The following is a 16836-nucleotide window of genomic DNA, read 5'->3' as shown; positions in this document are numbered from 1 at the left end:
CGCGCTAAGCCTCCGCACATCCAGAGGCCCCGCCCACCGAAGCCGCCCCGCCCTTGTTTCCCGGATTGACTTGACCCTATCCCGCTGATACCCCACCTCCTCCCTTCCTCTTCCACGCACGCGGCCATGTCCGAATCAGAGTTGCAGCTGGTGGCGCGGCGCATCCGCAGCTTCCCCGACTTCCCCATCCCGGGCGTGCTGTTCAGGTGCGGTCAGGAGCCGGCGAGGCGTTGGCTCCGAACTCTCAGTCCCCGGCGCAGGCGCGTGGGCAGTCTCGGGGATCTAGCGGGGCCTCTACCCGGCCACACGCGGGTCACTATCCTGTCCTTGTTCCCAGGGATATCTCGCCCCTCTTGAAAGACCCGGACGCCTTCCGAGCTTCCATCCGACTCTTGGCCAGTCACTTGAAGTCCACGCACGGCGGCAAGTTCGACTACATCGCAGGCGAGTGGCTTTACTAGGCCGTGCTCATCCCCCACGGTCCAGGCCCACATTCCTTTTCCCCTTCGTGTCACCCACAGTCTACCCCACACCCACCCCTTCTTCAACCTCAGACGCTCCCTCCTTGGTTCCTCCTTGCCTTGTTCACCCTGGATGACTACAGCCTTCCTCCCCTGCTAGGTACCCTAAGGCATCTGCCCTCCGTGCTTATTCCTCCTAGAGATGAACTCTGCTCTGTCCTTGTGTCCAGAACCATTTGGGGCCCAAGGCTGGCCAGGGCCCTGACAGCAGGCTGGGAGGCGTACTTGTGTGCTTTGAGAGGACCTTTGAGGCCCTGAAACCTCCAGACATCCTTGCTTAGGGGCAGCCTCTGGGATGGGCTAGATATTAAGAAACAAGTAAACTTGGGGCAGACCTGCAGCCTGGTAGCCCCAGGACTACACCAGAGCACCTTTCCCTTGTTCCCCTGCACAAGCTTGTGCTGAACAACTGCAGTATACCAGGCTCCATGCTTGAGCTTCAGAATCACCCCCAGGGTAGCTGAATGTCCACCAGGAGTGTCCAGAGGGAGAGTGAGCACCCCAGAGAACAGAGTGGTCCTGGCAGGTGCTCAGGGACCACCTTTGCCCACGTCACTTCCTATTGGCATCCACTGGCCATGCTCCAGAAAGTAGGGCCATGTATGTATTCTCCCCACTACAGTGCAGGCCTCCTGGAAATGACCTGTAGATAACGTGCTCCTGTTGCATTTTGAAAGGCATCCCTGAGCCTTACAGAAGGCAGGGAAGATGTTCAACAACGAACGCTAAGATGCTACCCAGTAGCCATCAGTGTTCCAGCCAGTCAGCAAGTCCCAGTGTTCCTAGCCAATGTTATTGACCTCTTCATTGGCCTATAGATTCCCATACCCCTCACCATCCAACACCCTTCTCTCCTTACCCTAACAGGTCTAGACTCCAGGGGCTTTCTGTTTGGCCCTTCCCTAGCTCAGGAGCTGGGTGTGGGTTGTGTGCTCATCCGGAAGCGCGGGAAGCTGCCGGGCCCCACTGTGTCAGCTTCCTATGATCTGGAGTATGGGAAGGTAGGCAAGCAGTGGGTGGAGGAAGGGCAGGGTCATACCACCGTTGCTAGTGTCTGGGAGTTAATGTGGGTGGCCAGGGAGGTTAAGACATCCACTGGGCCAGGTTTACACCACAGGAAACGCTGGAGGCTAGGCAGGCCCTGGGAGGTAGCCACTTGTTCGCACCTAAGGCTCTCTTACACTACTTCCTGTCTGCAGGCTGAGCTGGAAATCCAGAAAGATGCCTTAGAACCGGGGCAGAAAGTAGTGGTTGTAGATGATCTCCTGGCCACTGGAGGTAAGAACCACCCCCAAGACATAAACAGGCTTCAAAGGGCCAGGCCCTGTCCGGGGTGCTGACCCTGCAAAGAGCTTTAATAACCTTCTTTCCTTGTCCCTTCACCCCAGGAACTATGCGTGCAGCCTGTGAGCTGCTGGGCCAGCTGCGGGCTGAGGTGGTGGAGTGTGTGTGCCTGGTGGAGCTGACCTCCCTGAAGGGCAGGGAGAAGCTAGGACCTATACCATTCTTCTCTCTCCTGCAGTATGAGTGAGGACCTGGCATGGCCACACCCTTGGTAACTAACTGCATGGTGGCCCGGCCCCGGGCACCCAAGTGACCTTTGTGAGCTTCAAGCTGCCCATTTGTGAATGTATCACTGATGGTCAGCTGATAGCCATGCCTATAGACCAACTGGATTCTTGCATTTTGTACACGTGCCACACCCTGGGGTAGAGCAGAGCCGAGCTACTGGGATCAATAAATGGCTTTGACACACACATCTCTTCTCACCTTGTTGCATGGGTCACACTGCATGGCCTCCAGATTGACCTGGACATTGGGGACAGGGGGCTCAGTGTCACTCTGGACGGACCTCCTTAAACAAGCGGGAACCCACAGGGCTCAGCTTTGTACAGAAGCCACAACCGCTACCTAGGAAGCAGATGTTACCTGTAAACAGCTTTATTACCTCACTTTCTAGGCTAAACCCTTAGGACCAAGATGAAAAGCAGTGACCCACAGCCATCTTCCTGTTGCTTTTCAAGACAGGGTTTCTTAATGTAACCAGCCCTGGCTGGACTTGTAGCCCAGGCTGGCCTCAAACTTAAAAAAAGAGATCCACCTGCCTCTGCTGGGATCGAAAGTACACACCACCACACCCAGCTCAGTCACTAGTCTTTAATCCCAGGACTTTGAGGCAGACAGACATCTTAAATTCAAGGCCAACCTGAGAGAGGGCCAGAGCTACATGAACTTTCAGGAAAGGAAACTGCACAACAGGGCACTATTTAAAGAGATTTAAAGCCACAGGTTTAGCTTAATCTCCATAGTATTTTATTTTTATCTTACATGACTTTTAATAACCCAAACTAGCAGTCACATGCAGGACCATATAAGTATAGGAGGTTTAAAAAGAAACCAAACTTGACATATTTACAGACACATTCACTCTCAGATCGTCCTGTAAAACCAGGCCAGAAGTCCAAATTCTGTGTGATTCTCAAGGCTGAGCTCTTGCAGCATTCCCGAACATGGAGGCTCGAGATGCTGGCCTAGGCTTCCATCTGGACCTTGATCTTGGACTCGACAGTAACTAGTGCTTGAGTAGTTTGTAGAATGGGCATCTAGCACACCCTACTCTCCAGAGCCTACTTCCCCTACAGCTGAGTCTGGGGTACCCCAAAGCCTCAGGAACCAATTTAACACCAGCCCTTCAAGAGACCCATGGGCAAGACAGCAGCCGCCCATACTGGCGAGAGGCGCCCCCATCGGCCCTGTGATTCGGAGGCGAAGGTTAAGTGTGCTGTGTACCAATGAAAGAAAGAGGCCATCGGGCAATGAACTCAAAGTCACAGCCCCTCGGCGTGTACATGGCGGGCCAGCTTCGCAGTGAGGCCGGCCAGGTCAGCAGCTTTGTCCAGCTTGACGTAGGTATCAGTGCGGATACGGTGCAGGCTGAGCCAGTCTGGCAGCAACTCGGCCAGGAGCAGCAGGTGTTTCTCCATCTCCTCTGCACAGGGGGATTGTGGATTTAAGCTTAGGCGGCTTGATCAAATCACTCACCCAGCTAGGTGCCCGACACCCCACAATAGGCCTTTCTATGTAGTGGACCCAAGCAGAACCAAGAGCCTTTAAGTGGCGGAACTGGGAGGGTCCAACAAGACCTCAGCTGGCAAACTGACCCTGGTCAGAAATGGGCCCAGCTCCTTGCCAGGAACACCCTCACACCCCCAGCCTCCTTTGCACAAACCTGGGCTCAGGACAGCTCTGGAACTATCCGCCATCCTTGCACAGACCACCTCCATAGTGAGCGCCTGCTTCCGCTCAGACACGAAGACACCGCGCAGCACGCGGGCCAGCTCTGGCAAACGTTCTAACCGCTGCAGCCGAAGCTCCTGCTCGGGGCACCGTGTCATCCTTGCCAGCTGCTTCTGGACTTCCTTGGCCCTTATCTGCATAGGGATAGATCAGCAACAAATGGTCACCAAGGCCCCCTCTTGTCACCAAGCCCCCCCTAGCCACAACCCAGGACTCACCCGCTCCAGCAGTGCTTGTGACACGCCCTTCAGGGCGCTAGGAGAGGCAGCAGGTGGAGTGGCTGGTGGGGTGTCTGGAAGTGCTGGACTAGAGGTCCCAGGGCTACTAGGCTCAGCTGAGCGCAGGGCCAGGTTACTCAAGGCCTTCTCCATCTGCAACGTAGGCACAGGTCAGAGGTCAAAAAAGGTTCATGAACTTCGCAGCCGAGGGGACAGCTCTATGTAGGGCCCATCCTAGCATATATACACACAGCCAGATGAGCCAGTGTGTGCCAAGAGCATCTTTCTTTGTACCCTTAGCAGAGAAAGAATGAGGTAACCCAGAGGTACTCAGCTGTGACCTGCACCCTCCAGGGTCAGGCTGGCCCACCCCCGCCCCAGGAGAAAGGAAATGAAATCGAGGCCAGAGAGCTTCACCTTGGGTGTCATCAAGCTCCGGGCACGGGCCAACACTTCCTGGGCAGTGGTGAGCTTCTCTGTCACGGGAGGCTGGGGCAGATCGGCTGGTTCAATATCAGGTACTTCATCCACATTGAAACGTGGGTGCCAGCGAGTCAGCTGGTCTTCAGGCACTGTCATGGGGGGGTTCAAGGAAGCCAGGAAAGCCTGGAGGGAAGAATGTTGGGTTTCTCATTTCATTTCCAACCAGAAGACCCGCAGCAGTCAACTTGGCTTTTCTGTGCCTAGATACAAAGCCAGGTATAAAGACATGTTCCTAGCGCATGGGCCTGGTTGACTATAGGACACAAGCACCCTGCTCAGGGTCTTGAGGTAATCCTTGACTCCCCAGCTCTGGGGTTCCATGGAGCTCTGCCCCAGCTCCTGCCTATAGTGTAGGTATCAGCCCTCCTTACATTTAAAGAGGACCACAGCAGTGGACTGTGATGGTTTGTATATGCTCAGCCCCGGGAGTGGTCTGAATGGAATAGGTGTCACCATGGGTGTAGGCTTTAAGACCCTCATCCTAGCTGTCTGCAAGCAGCCTTCAGATGGAGATGTAGAACTCTCAGCCCCTCCTGCACTGATGCTGCCATGTTCCCACTTTGCTAATAATGGACTGAACCTGATCCTGTAAGCTAGCCCCAATTAAATGTTATCCTTAGAAGAGTTGCATTGGTTGGGCTGGAGAGATGGCTCAGTGGTTAGGAGCACTGACTGCTCTTCCAGAGGTCCTCAGTTCAATTCCTATGAACCAAACGGTGGCTCACAACCATCTGTAATAGGATCCGATGCCCTTGTTCTGGTGTGTCTGAAGACAACAGTGTACTCATGTAGGTAAAATAGAGCTTTAACAAAAAAATTGCCTTGGTTGTGGTGTCTGTTCACAGCAGTAAAACCCTAACTAGGACAGGGACTGAGAGGAACCTTTATATTTGAGGCCTGGACAGCAGCTGAATAGGGAACAGACTGAGACCATTGTCCACTCAGAGCAGGAAGTGAACCTGTTTAATTGCCTCCACAAACCCAGGCATTCACCTTGTGATGCTCCTTGACGCGGTCCACCAGGTTCTGCCGGAAGACTTGCCGGCGCTGCAGGAGGCACGTGGCTGTGAGCTGTGTGGCACCACCAGCCTCTGTAAGGAGAAACTGTGTTGAGCCCAGGCCCATCCAACTGCCCAGCCAATGACTGAGGTAAAAAACCAGGCCTAGAATCAACACCCCGAGCCTCGCCACAGACTCACCCTGACCCAGCAAGGGCTCAATGGTAAGTTGGTAATCAGATCGCTTGAGGCTGTCTTTGAAGGTGGGGATGTTGCACTCCTGGCGGAAGCAATACGACGTGGGATACACGGTTTTGATCTGGCCCATATTACGCTCTTCAAAGCGCCTACAGGAGAGGGCAGAGTGAGATGGACCAGGTAGACAGGCACCAGCCGGACATCAGGGGCAGCTAAGGTCCCTCCCCCACAGCACTCACTTGCGCATCATCTCTTGAACCCCCTGCTTGACTTTAGCAAAGGTCACAGTCTCAGAGCGATTGTGAAGCATGCTCACGATGGTGTCCATGCTGCGGAACATCTCGGCCAGCACCTGGTACTTGTACGGCAGGACAAGGCCTGGGAGACCAGGCTGGGCCAGGGCATGGAAGCGCTGGTAGGCAGGAGCTTTCTCGACACTGTCAAAGGGGAGCACTACCATCAGAGGACTAGCAAGTCACATGGGCTGACCCTCTCCACCATCAGACAATAGGGTAGGAGAGACTGACCCAGAACCTCAAAACTACCCATTTGCAAAGTCCCAGAAAATCTAATGCTCCCCATGAGGGCAGCACCAGAAAGGGACAAGAAGCCTGCTCCACACACTAGCTCTGCACCCTCAGCTTGGGGAGGCAGACAGACTCACAGACGGGTACGGAATCCACAGCTGTTCATAGTACTTAGAATGAGCCAGGGGCAGGAGTGACAATGTCCTTTTCAGGTGGGGGACAAGGGCATAGTGCAAGGGAGGAGACTGAGGTATGGTCTAGGCAATCTGGCTCTAAGCCCCATGGCATCCACCCACTCCAACCCCACCCCCAAAGGCCTGTCCTCTCTTGGACCTTGTGGCTCACTAGGACTCACCATGGTTGCTCGGTGGGCACCTTGGCATCTGGGGTACAAGGCTCAACAGCATTCTCTTGGACTCTGGCTCTCAGGGCCCGTGCTTGGGCTCCCAACTTACGTGCCCGCCTCAGACAGGACTGGAGCTCAGAGATGGAGTCCTCTGAGCGAACCTGGAGACATAGGTATTGTCAGTTCTGCAAGTTAGGCTTATTCCTGCCCACAGCCCACCCTCAGTCCGGTCTCCTCACCTTGTCCCGCTGTGGACTTCCAGAAACAGTGGTACTCTTTGTTCTCTTGATGGGGGATGGGCAAACGGGGGAGCCAGGGTCGGCTGGGGAGCTGGGATCAGCTGGGGAGCTGGGATCAGCTGAGGAGCTGGGATCAACTGGAGAGCTGGGATCAGCTGGGTAACTGGGGCAGGAATCCTGGTGATAAGGAAGACACAGATCAATAGACTGGGGTGGGGAGGGATACCTGTACAGGACTAGGCTTGTCAGTTCACTCAACCCAGAAGACAGAAGGCAGGCGTTAGAGGGTGCCTGTTTATTGAGATGCTTGATGAAGCATTTACAAAAAGGTCCACCTGGTCTGTTGATCCTGTTCCCCTAGAAGCAGTTTCCAGGCCTGACTCTCCAGTGCCTTCTCTACATTTCAGGAGCTCCAGCCCAATTCTTTGCGGAACATCTACACCACAACAATCACCCCTGGCCGCTGCAGCTTCCCAGCAAGGCCGGATGCCCTCTGCACACGTCTAGGGAAGTGGAAAGAGCACCCAGACTGTTCGCGATTCTATTCCTCCCTCGATCTTGGCGCCCATTTCCCGGTCTCGGCGCCCGATAACCAGGATTTCCTATCCTAACAAGGGGTCCTCTAGGGTCCCGCGCGCGCCTCACCAATCCAGGTAGCCGTAGCCTCCGGCGCGCGGGCGGCGCGGGCTGGTCGCTCCCGGGTTCGGCGTGGGTCCGAGGGCGCTTGCGGCTGCTGCTCCGGGTGAACTCAGGAGCCACGAGCCCACCAGGGCTCGGGGTGAGACAGGTCGACTTGGCCCGCGGAGCAGTAAGGCCGGGACGACGGCGAACATAGAAATCGGTAACACGACTTTGCGCCATGGCGCCAAAAAAGCTAGTTCCCGCGGATTTGGAGCAATTTTCGCGGCTTCAGCCTCGCCCCGCCCAGGCCGTACCATTACTCATGGCTCTCGGAGGGGGGAAATTAGCTGCTCCGGAGCATGCGCGCCAGTATGCACGGAGACACGCATGCGCCGTGCCGGGCCACCTCCCAGCTGCTGCTTTGAGTTGAATGACCGTAATGGGAGCGGCCGGGGGGTAGGGTGGAGGTGGAAGGTTCGGGACAGGATACTGTTTGACCCCTGTGCACAGGCGCGCTGACGTGTGTCGTTTCCGTGCGCTGCTGGGATGTGGCGCGTCACGGTCTCAAAGCCACTTGGCGCGCAGCATAAAGAGTGGCGGCTGCGGCCGGACAGCTCTTGGCCCAGCAAAGACGCAATCGTGTGAAGTGAGACGCTTGTGCTCCTGTGGCTCACATTTACAAAATAATAGCCTGGTCTGGAAGGATTGCAAAGTAGCTGGACCAGAGTCACATGCAACTGCTGAGTGTCTGGTCCCGGGCGTGAGATGGGTACACAGGACGACTCATGCTGCCGAACAGGCTCCAAAAGCATCTCATTTTCCTGGCCACATTCCGGCTAAGGAGTGCAGAGGTTGGAGTTCCGCCATGGCAGGAAGCGGCCTAGAGGCATGGGAAATCCAGAGAGGCCACGCAGGTCTGCTTTCCTCATCACCAGGCAGTCACCCAATGCTCACAACACTCCTGGAGGGAGTGGCCTTGCAGACTGTACTGTCATTTTGGGCAAAGGTGGCTTCCATGCGGGGAGGACGGGGAACAGCCGGGGAAGTGGGACCTGGGAAACCTGGATAGCTGAAGGCACACGCCGCACCGAAGACTTCTCAGGAGGCGAGAGCTTGTACAGTGCAGAGCATCAGTCTAAACTGCATCTGCAGCTGTGAGGTAAAGGACCAGGATTTAGAAGTGGTAAGTTTGAGGGCTAGATGGCTCAGTGGTCCTAAGATCCTGAGTTCAACTCCCAGCACCCACATGGTAACTCACAACCATCTGTAAGGAGATCTGATGTCCTCTTCTGGTGTGTCTGAAGACAGCTACATTGTACTCACATAAATAAATCTTAAAAAAAAAAAAAAGTGACTTGGTGTACCTGCCCCTGAGTGTGGGATGTCCTGGAGCCTCGAGGCCCACCTCCTTTCTGAAGGCTTAGGTACAACCATAGTAATCAAGTCTACATTTGTAAAGCCACCCCTGCAAATTAGGCCTTTGGGAGGGCACAGCATTGGAGCCCCTCAGGAATTCTTGGTTTGGCCCAGTGACAGAACAAAGCCAGCTGTCCCTGGTCGCAGCTGATTAGGCAAGTGACACATGGCTGAGCACATCGGATGTTCTCCTAGGATCAGAGAATGCTCTGGAGTGGGAACTACCACCCTGCTTGCTAGTGGCCCCCCTTCATGTAAGACAGAGAGCAAATGGGCAGTTCTGAGCCAGACCCAGCAACTTGGGAGTTTTGGATATTTGCAAAATATCTCTTCGATATTTGCAGCGATAAGGAATGGAGCCCATGCCTCGGGACATGTCCATGAGGGGTTTTCTAGATTAGGCTGATTAATTAATGTAACCATTCTATGGGCTGGGATCCCTGACTGAAATTAATTTGAAAGGAGAAAGGGTGTAGATGTGGAAAGCTGGCAATGTGACTCATGAGTGTGACTCCGGCACTTCAGAGGCTGAGGGAGGAAACTCCAGTTCAACCCTGCCTTTGGATACACAAAACCCTGCCAAATGACTTTTAAAAAATTAAACTATTAGATGGGTCTCTGAGTTCAAAGTCAGCTGGTCTGCAAAGTAAGTTCCAGGACAGCCAGGGCTACACAGAAAAACCCTGTCTCAAAAAGTAAATCCATTAAAAAAAAATTTTTTTTTTTTTGTTTCTTGACTTTAATCCCAGCAGGTCTAAATAACAAGTTCCATGTCAGCCAGAACTACACTAAGAGACCCTCTCTCTCTCTCTCTCTCTCTCTCTCTCTCTTTTTTTTTTTTTTTTTTTTTTTTTTTTTTTTTTTTTTTTGAGACTTTGTAACTGGGACTGTCCAAGAAAGAATCCACATGAGACTTGATTAAAGCAACTTGAGGAAGGAAGGGGTTTTTAGCTTTTAACGCTTGGTTGGTTGGTCAGTACAGTTCATCGTGACAGCAGGAACAGGGGGGCACAGTGAACCACAGTCGGGAGAGATAAGGGCTCGTGCCCAGCTGGCTTGCTTAATTCCTTTAGCGGCGCCACCCACACACAGAGTGGGTCTGCCTCCTCAGTTCTGGCTTTTTAGAAATATCCCCGGAGACACACCCAAAGGTGTGTGTCCACAGCGATGCTAATTGCTTTTGTTAGGTTGGGTTTTGTTGTTGCCGAAACAATGAAAAAAGTGACCTTCATCTTCATCTTCACCATCGCCCCCACCTTCACCATTTTCCTAACCACCCGAGGATAGATAAGTTCGCTATAGACCTCAGTACTGATGCTAGCCATGTTCCAGCCTTGCCGGACTTGCTTGACTGACTCATCCTGGTTCCCTGAGACCCGCTGTCTGCCAAGCTACAACCTCGGTCTAGCTTACAGTATGACTGACTGACTATCTTGCCGGCTCCCTGGCTCCCCTCATCCGCCGAGTTTTGGCGTCATCCATAAGAAACAATGACAGGAATCCAGTCTCTGCAGCACTTCCGCTGCCTTCAGATGCATTTAGTGAAAGAGCACAGCTTGAGAGATGGCTCGGTGGTTAAAAGCACTGACTGTTCTTCCACAGGTCCTGAGTTCAAATTCCCAGCAACCACATGGTGGGTCACAACCATCCTTAATGAGGTCTGATGCCCTCTTCAGGTGTGTCTGAAGAGAGCCCCTCTCCCTGTGGTTGGAATGGCTCCTCTGTCTCATTCAAAAGTCTTCTCTGGGTCAGACTTCAGGCATACAGCTGGCTAGCTAGGGAGCTGGGCTCTCCATTGCAGCTCCCCGTCACTACCCCAGGGTCTCCCTGGGGACACCTGAGGATCTTATTCACCGGCAGCTGTGGAGCAGCTCGTGCTATTGGCTTTTTACCCAAGGTTTGTGGCCAAGTCTAGAGAGGCAACTTTCATCTTAAATGAAGGCATCTGGGTCTCAGTGAAGACGGATCTCCACTTGGTTCCCTGTCTGCCAGACAACCTCGGAATCCATTATGGATGGATAGAGCAGGATGGAAGGGAAGGTGCTCCTGCTCTCGGGGAACACCAGCAGTTTCTGCTCCCTCCAAGACTCAGATCCCTTGACAATTCCAGGGTGTCCTGTCTTGTGGAACCTGCTCCACATTAAGATTGCTGTGAGACTCCTTGGAGGAAGAACTGAGAGCCTCATTTTATCTCAGGGACGACAAACGCCTTCTCCTGTATTGGGAAAGTATTAGGTGGGGAAGGCTAGCTCTGCCTCCACCGCTCTTAGTTTCTCTTCTGTTGCTGTGATAAACTATCCTGACAAAAGCAGCTCCAGAGAGAAAGAAGTAACTTGGCTCACAATTTCAGGTTCCAGTCTACCATAACCAGGAAGTCACAGCAATAGGAGGATGGAGAGGAAGCTGTCACATTATAGCCAGAGTCAAGGACAGGTAGCAATGAAGCAATGGACACTAATGCTCAGCTTGCTTTCTCCACTTATACAGTCAGGGCTCTCCTGCCAAGGGAATGGTATTGCCCATAGTGGGCAGGTCTTCCAATTAACTTTAATTAGTGTAATTAAGATTACTCTTTCTAGGCATGCCTAGTGGCCTGTCACTTGGGGGATTCTGCATTCTGTCAAGCTGACAAGTAACCATTCCTTTTCTTGTGTGGGCATCTAGCATTGCTCTATTCAACGGAGACGTGCAAGCTGGGTGGTTTCAAGTTTTCAAGACTAGTACTACTTTACAAAAAGTAGTAAAAATTGGGTGGCAATAACTTTGCCAAACTTTTGTTTTCAACTGTGTTCTGTTTTTGTTTTTATGTGTGCACTGGTGTTTTCCCTTCATGTGTGTCTGTATGAGGGCATCAGATCCCCTGGAAAGAGGAGTTACAGACAGTTCTGAGCTGCCTTGTGGGTGCTGGGAATTGAACCCGGGTCCTCTGGAAGAGAAGCCGGTGCTCGTAACCACTGAGCCATCTCTCCAGCCATGTTTTTTTTTCTGTATGAGTCTTTTACCTGCATGTATGTCTATCATATGCATGCATTGCCAGTGGAGGCCAGAAGACATCAGACCCCATGGAACTGTAATTACAGGTAGTTGTGAGCTGCCATTTGGGTGCTGGGGATCAAAACCAAGTCCCCTGAAAGAGCAGCCAGTATTCATAACCACTGAGCCATCTCTCCAAAACCAGGTCGCAACTTACAATAATTGTTACATCAGTTACACCTCAAAATGTCTCAAAATAAATATTTCATTTATGTATTATGTGGTTTGTTTGAGACACAGTCTTTTTTCATAGCCCTGGCTGTCCCGGAGCTCACTCTGGCATGACCAGGCTGTCAGGAGCTCACAGAAATCCACCTGCCTCTACCTCCAGATAATGAGATTAAAGGTGTGCACCACCACACTATTTTTATTTTTTTAAAGATTTGTTTATTTTATGTGAGTACACTGTCACTGTCTTCAGACACACCAAAAGAGGACATCTGACCGAATTACAGATGGTCGTAAGCCACCATGTAGTTGCTGGGGGTTGAACTCAGGACTTTGGAAGAGCAGGCAGTGCCCTTAATCGATGAGCCATCTCTCCAGCCCTTATGTATTACTTTTGACAGAGAGTTGCCCTATGTGGCCTTTGCTAGCCTGGAACTCACTGTGTACTCCAGGCTGGCCTCAATCTCACGAGAGATCTGACTAACCTCTGCCTCCCAAGTGCTGGGATTAAAGGTGTTCACCACCTTGCCTGGATAATAGAAAGTTTTTAATGAGACATTTGACGTTTTTCCTTTATTACCAACCACCGAGATCATCGCCTAGATTGTCATCGGTGTCACCACCATTAACATCCTCAGCATCAGCACCAGCATCAGCCCCACTACCATTGTCATCCTGGTGATGTGTAAGGCTCCATCTCTGCTGATTGCACAGCCTCTCAGGATCAGTTCCTCTCCTGTCTCTCCAGTTTCAGATGGAGCAGTGGAACTTGGTGGAAGCAGGACTTGGTGAGAAGCCTAGCATAGACCCAGTCAACAGGAAATGACTTGCGGCTGTCAGCCAATGCAGAAACCCATCGTGGCCACAGGTGGAGCTGAATAAGTTTCAAGGGCACAGAGTCCTCACTAGCTGCACAGTCAGCTAAAAGTACCAACCAAGACATGAGGCCCCGAGGACATCACCTGTCCCATTTGGTAGAAAGTCACACAATTATAGACTTGGTGAAACAGCTGGGTCTCAGGGCTCTGTGTGCCCTGCTTGAAGACCACTGGTCAGCTGGGCTAAGGTACCCCCTGTCTTATCTACTGCCTGCTGCCCTCCACTGCCCACTGATGGCCACATGCTTAGCCCCTCGTTCTTGGCAAAGGGTTTTTTGAGAATTATTTATAAGAACTCAAGAGAATATACCTGGAGGGGGTCTGAATAAATCAGTGAAGCCCTGGCGGTGCCTCCAATATTTCCCCAACCTGCACAGCTCATTCTAGGAGGAAGCCAGGCCCCAAGCATGATGAGACAAGCAGGTTCATCCCGGGGTCCCTTCCCAACAGGGCCACGATTGCTTTGCTGCTCCTCTGCCTAAGCCTTTATTGTCCCTGGAGCAAGAGCAGACACTCCCCAAGGCCCAGAAGATCTCACAGTGCCATTCCTACAGGACCATCCTAAGTGCCCAAGCAACCGCTGGCCTTCCATATGCTGCCCATCTCAAGCATAATGGCCAACTCCTATGTACCTGTAGCCTCAGGAATGCTGGCTGTTTAAGGTCTATTATTATGGGATGCTCCCATGACTCCATGGCTCCCAGAACAAGTCAGTTCATATGAAGTGCTTTAATTTCCTGTTTCTGGCAGGGAGTCTTAATGGCCCAGAAGCTGGAGAGCAGCTGATGTAAGTTGTCTAGAAAAGCCCACAGATTTGTATCATAGGAAGATAGCATCTAAGTCACTCAGGAAGCTGAAGTAGGAGGATTGCCTCAAGTTTGAGCTATAATATGAGATGCTTATCTCAAAAAAAAAAAAAAAAAAATCACTAACTGGGCATGTTTCCCTATGCTTTTAATCCCAGCACCTGGGAAGCAGAGGCAGGTGGTTCTTTGAGTTGGAGGCCAGCCTGGTCTACAGAGCTAGTTCTAGGACAGCCAGGGCTACAGTGAGAAACCCTGTCTCAAAAAGGAAAGAAAAGACCAAACCAGATGCAGCATATACAGGACTTGCATGTGAAACTCATCCCCTTTTAAAGATGGCACTCCCCAAGTGATCTTACTAGGTGAACTATAAGCCTGTGCAGGTCCACTGACCTCGCTAAATGGAATATAAACCCATGCCAGTCTGCCCCTTAGGCAGTGCCAAAGACCAAACCCCACCTACAGTCAGTGACTGTGGCAGATATGATGAGACAGGTGAGGTGGCTCTAACTCTGGCATTTGGGACCTGGGGCAAAGGAGAACAATTTATAAGCTGAAGCCCTTGGGCTTTGAAGCTGTGTGGCTGGATTCATGACCTTGGAAAGGAGCCAGGGGCATTCATTCATGGGAACCAAGTTGGCCTACGCCACAGATGGGCCCTATACTTTATCCTAACTCTAGTGGAATGCTGGCCAGACCATGACCTGAACAGGGGATGTGGGGCCATTTTGACCTTCCTCCTGGGGCTGGGGTGAAGGCAGACGCTCTGCCACGGGCACTGACAGTAGCAGCTGAATTGTGTGGGCCATGGGCGGGGGAAGCCACACAGAGGGTGGAAGGCATGACATTACCACATGGTGACCAGCACAGAGCTTTTGCAGCCTTTGGAGAGGTCCTGCCTGTGGTAAGGAGGAAGAAGACAGAGACACTTTAAGGAAAGAGGAAGATCCCAGGCCCAGGGAGGGGCCTGAACGGGCAGATGGCAGACAGCAGGGTCCAGTGGTAGATTCCAGTTCTGTGAACACATTCTGATGTTCCCACAGTCCATCCCCAACTCGGAATCTAGGAGGGGATTCTCACATTCCTGCACCAAGCTGTGCCTGAGAGACGCCTAAGAGGGTATCTACCTCTCCTCTTGGCTTGTTTCCCTTTCTCCTCACAAGGAGATGATGAAGGCGGTCTGCAGGCGATCTTATCGCTCAGTGACTTGACTAAAAAGCCAGCTCAGAGCTGAGGAAATGGGACGTCACAAAACCAGTCTTTCATTGACAGCAAGAGCGAGGCTGGTGGCTGGCAGAGTCCTGTCTTCAGGTCTCCTCCTGATAATAAGAAACCCATCATAATTAGAGACCAGCCTAGTGAAGGGCTCAAAGGATCCAGAGGTCAAAGGAAGGTCCTGCGGGAGAGTGAGGGGCCTCGTTGATGCCGTAGGGTGAGGTGTTGAACCCCAGGGACTCTGGCTTTGAGGCCTATTTTTCCTTCCTCAACAACTGCCATAGTAGGTGACTGAAAAAACAAACGAGGCTGTGACTGCTCCTAGGTGTGGTTGAGGAGGAGGTTTATTGTAGATATGAAGTAGAGTAAAGCCAGAGGTATCTAGAAGGGTCCAGATTGAATGTGGCCAGGAGTCTGACCTGGGCCATGAGAGGAGAGGGGGTGGAGGGGAGAGAAAGAGGAAGAGAGGGGAGAGAAGAAGGCCAAGAGAGTGCATGGCTGAAGTTTCATAGGATCAGGAGGTGGGGGAAGGGAAGCAGAAGCCTAACCCCTAGGAAGGGGAGACTTGGGGTGGGGGAGGGGCAGGGTGCTGGGAGAAGCCACGGGTGCTGAGTGAAACCTAACAGTAGGAAGTACATCACGGACAGTGTATACACACACACACACACACACCCATAAAAGCCAGATCTACACACTTGGCAGGCCAGCACTCTACGGCTGAGCCATACATCCCAACCAAGGACTGGGGACCTAGAAGCAGAGCTGAAGCCTTTGTCCCCAGCAGGGATAGTTCTTGGGGCAGTTCTGACAAGGAACAGTGTGAGAGGCAAGAAGGACCAAGCAGGCTGACAGGGCTCTGGAGGCTTGCTCAGGCTGGGCTATCTGCATGAAGCTGGGCACTCGGTCACAGTTAAGGGTACCCAGTGAACCGGCCACACCTCAGGCCTTGGATAGTTACCCAAAGCTGTCAAGGGCAACTATGCCCCTTTAGAATCAGACATATGTGGGCACAGGTGTACCTCGGTCATCTCATTTTTCATGCCAACAAGCAGCTATAGCAGGAGGTAGGCACAGTGGGTTAGTGCTGTGGTTACCATGAACTCAGTATCATTTACCGATACAAGGAGTGCACTTGGCGGGCCAGGGCTAGCAGTCAGCACCCCACTGTGGTGTCTGACCTCTGACTTTTGGATTCTCCGTGATGGGGTGATTCTGTGTTGGTGATTCTGTGATTCCAAGTCACTGAGATAGCCCAGGATCTCTCAGACTTGTAATCATGATGGTTAAACCCAGGAGGTAGGGCTGTCACAGAGAGATGTTCCAGGTTCCTCCACCTTAGCTGTCCAGACATGGCAGTGACCACTGGGCAGTTAAAGAGTTCATATGTTGTTCAGAAGAATTAGGAGTTTGAGGTGGGGCTGGGGAGATGGCTCAGTGGTTAAGAGGACTGCTCTTTCAGAGGTCCTGAGTTCAATTCCCACCAACCACATGGTGGCTCTGTAATGGGATCCGATGCCTCTTCTGGTGTGTCTGAGGACAGCTACAGTGAACATAAAATAAATAAATAATTATTTGGGGCAGGGAGGAATTTGAGGTGACATCCAGGTGGCTGTATGGAGGGAGACACTCTGGGTGCTCTTTGGGGTGCTACTGTGCAAGTGCACAGTAGTTAAACAGCAAAGATTGTTTGCCCTGAGATCTGTAAGTACTGGCCATTGTCACCTGTAAGGGTTGACATAAAATAGACAGCAGAGAGACCCTGGATGCCTAAGTTCTTTTCTCTCATCTCTGCTCCTGACCTAGGCCCATGGAGCATGAGAAGAAGGCCATCCTCACTGGGACCAGCCTGAGCATGTGACTTCTATCTGGGGGAGC

General features: G+C 52.3%; 2 protein-coding genes across 2 annotated transcripts; one reads left to right on the top strand and one right to left on the bottom strand.

The window, feature by feature from the left end:
• Nucleotides 1-80: 80 nt before the first annotated feature.
• APRT (adenine phosphoribosyltransferase) lies at nt 81-2267 on the top strand. The gene is made up of 5 exons (XM_080936888.1): nt 81-206; nt 338-444; nt 1389-1522; nt 1721-1799; nt 1910-2267. The coding sequence occupies exons 1-5, from the start codon at nt 127-129 to the stop codon at nt 2050-2052; spliced, it is 543 nt and encodes a 180-aa protein (XP_080793014.1). The 5' UTR covers nt 81-126; the 3' UTR covers nt 2053-2267.
• Nucleotides 2268-3004: 737 nt separating this feature from the next.
• Nucleotides 3005-7688, bottom strand: CDT1 (chromatin licensing and DNA replication factor 1; the record flags this gene model as incomplete). Its single annotated transcript, XM_080937127.1, has 10 exons — nt 3005-3510; nt 3751-3952; nt 4037-4189; nt 4454-4642; nt 5513-5610; nt 5719-5864; nt 5955-6152; nt 6598-6749; nt 6828-7004; nt 7473-7688. The coding sequence occupies 10 exons, from the start codon at nt 7686-7688 to the stop codon at nt 3350-3352; spliced, it is 1692 nt and encodes a 563-aa protein (XP_080793253.1). The 3' UTR covers nt 3005-3349.
• Nucleotides 7689-16836: the final 9148 nt, after the last annotated feature.

Source organism: Micromys minutus, assembly GCF_963924665.1.
Source record: "Micromys minutus genome assembly, chromosome: 24".
In the NCBI taxonomy this organism is placed as follows: Eukaryota; Metazoa; Chordata; class Mammalia; order Rodentia; family Muridae; genus Micromys; species Micromys minutus.
Note: the sequence above shows the minus strand (reverse complement) of the source record. Positions and strands in the feature narration are given on the sequence as shown.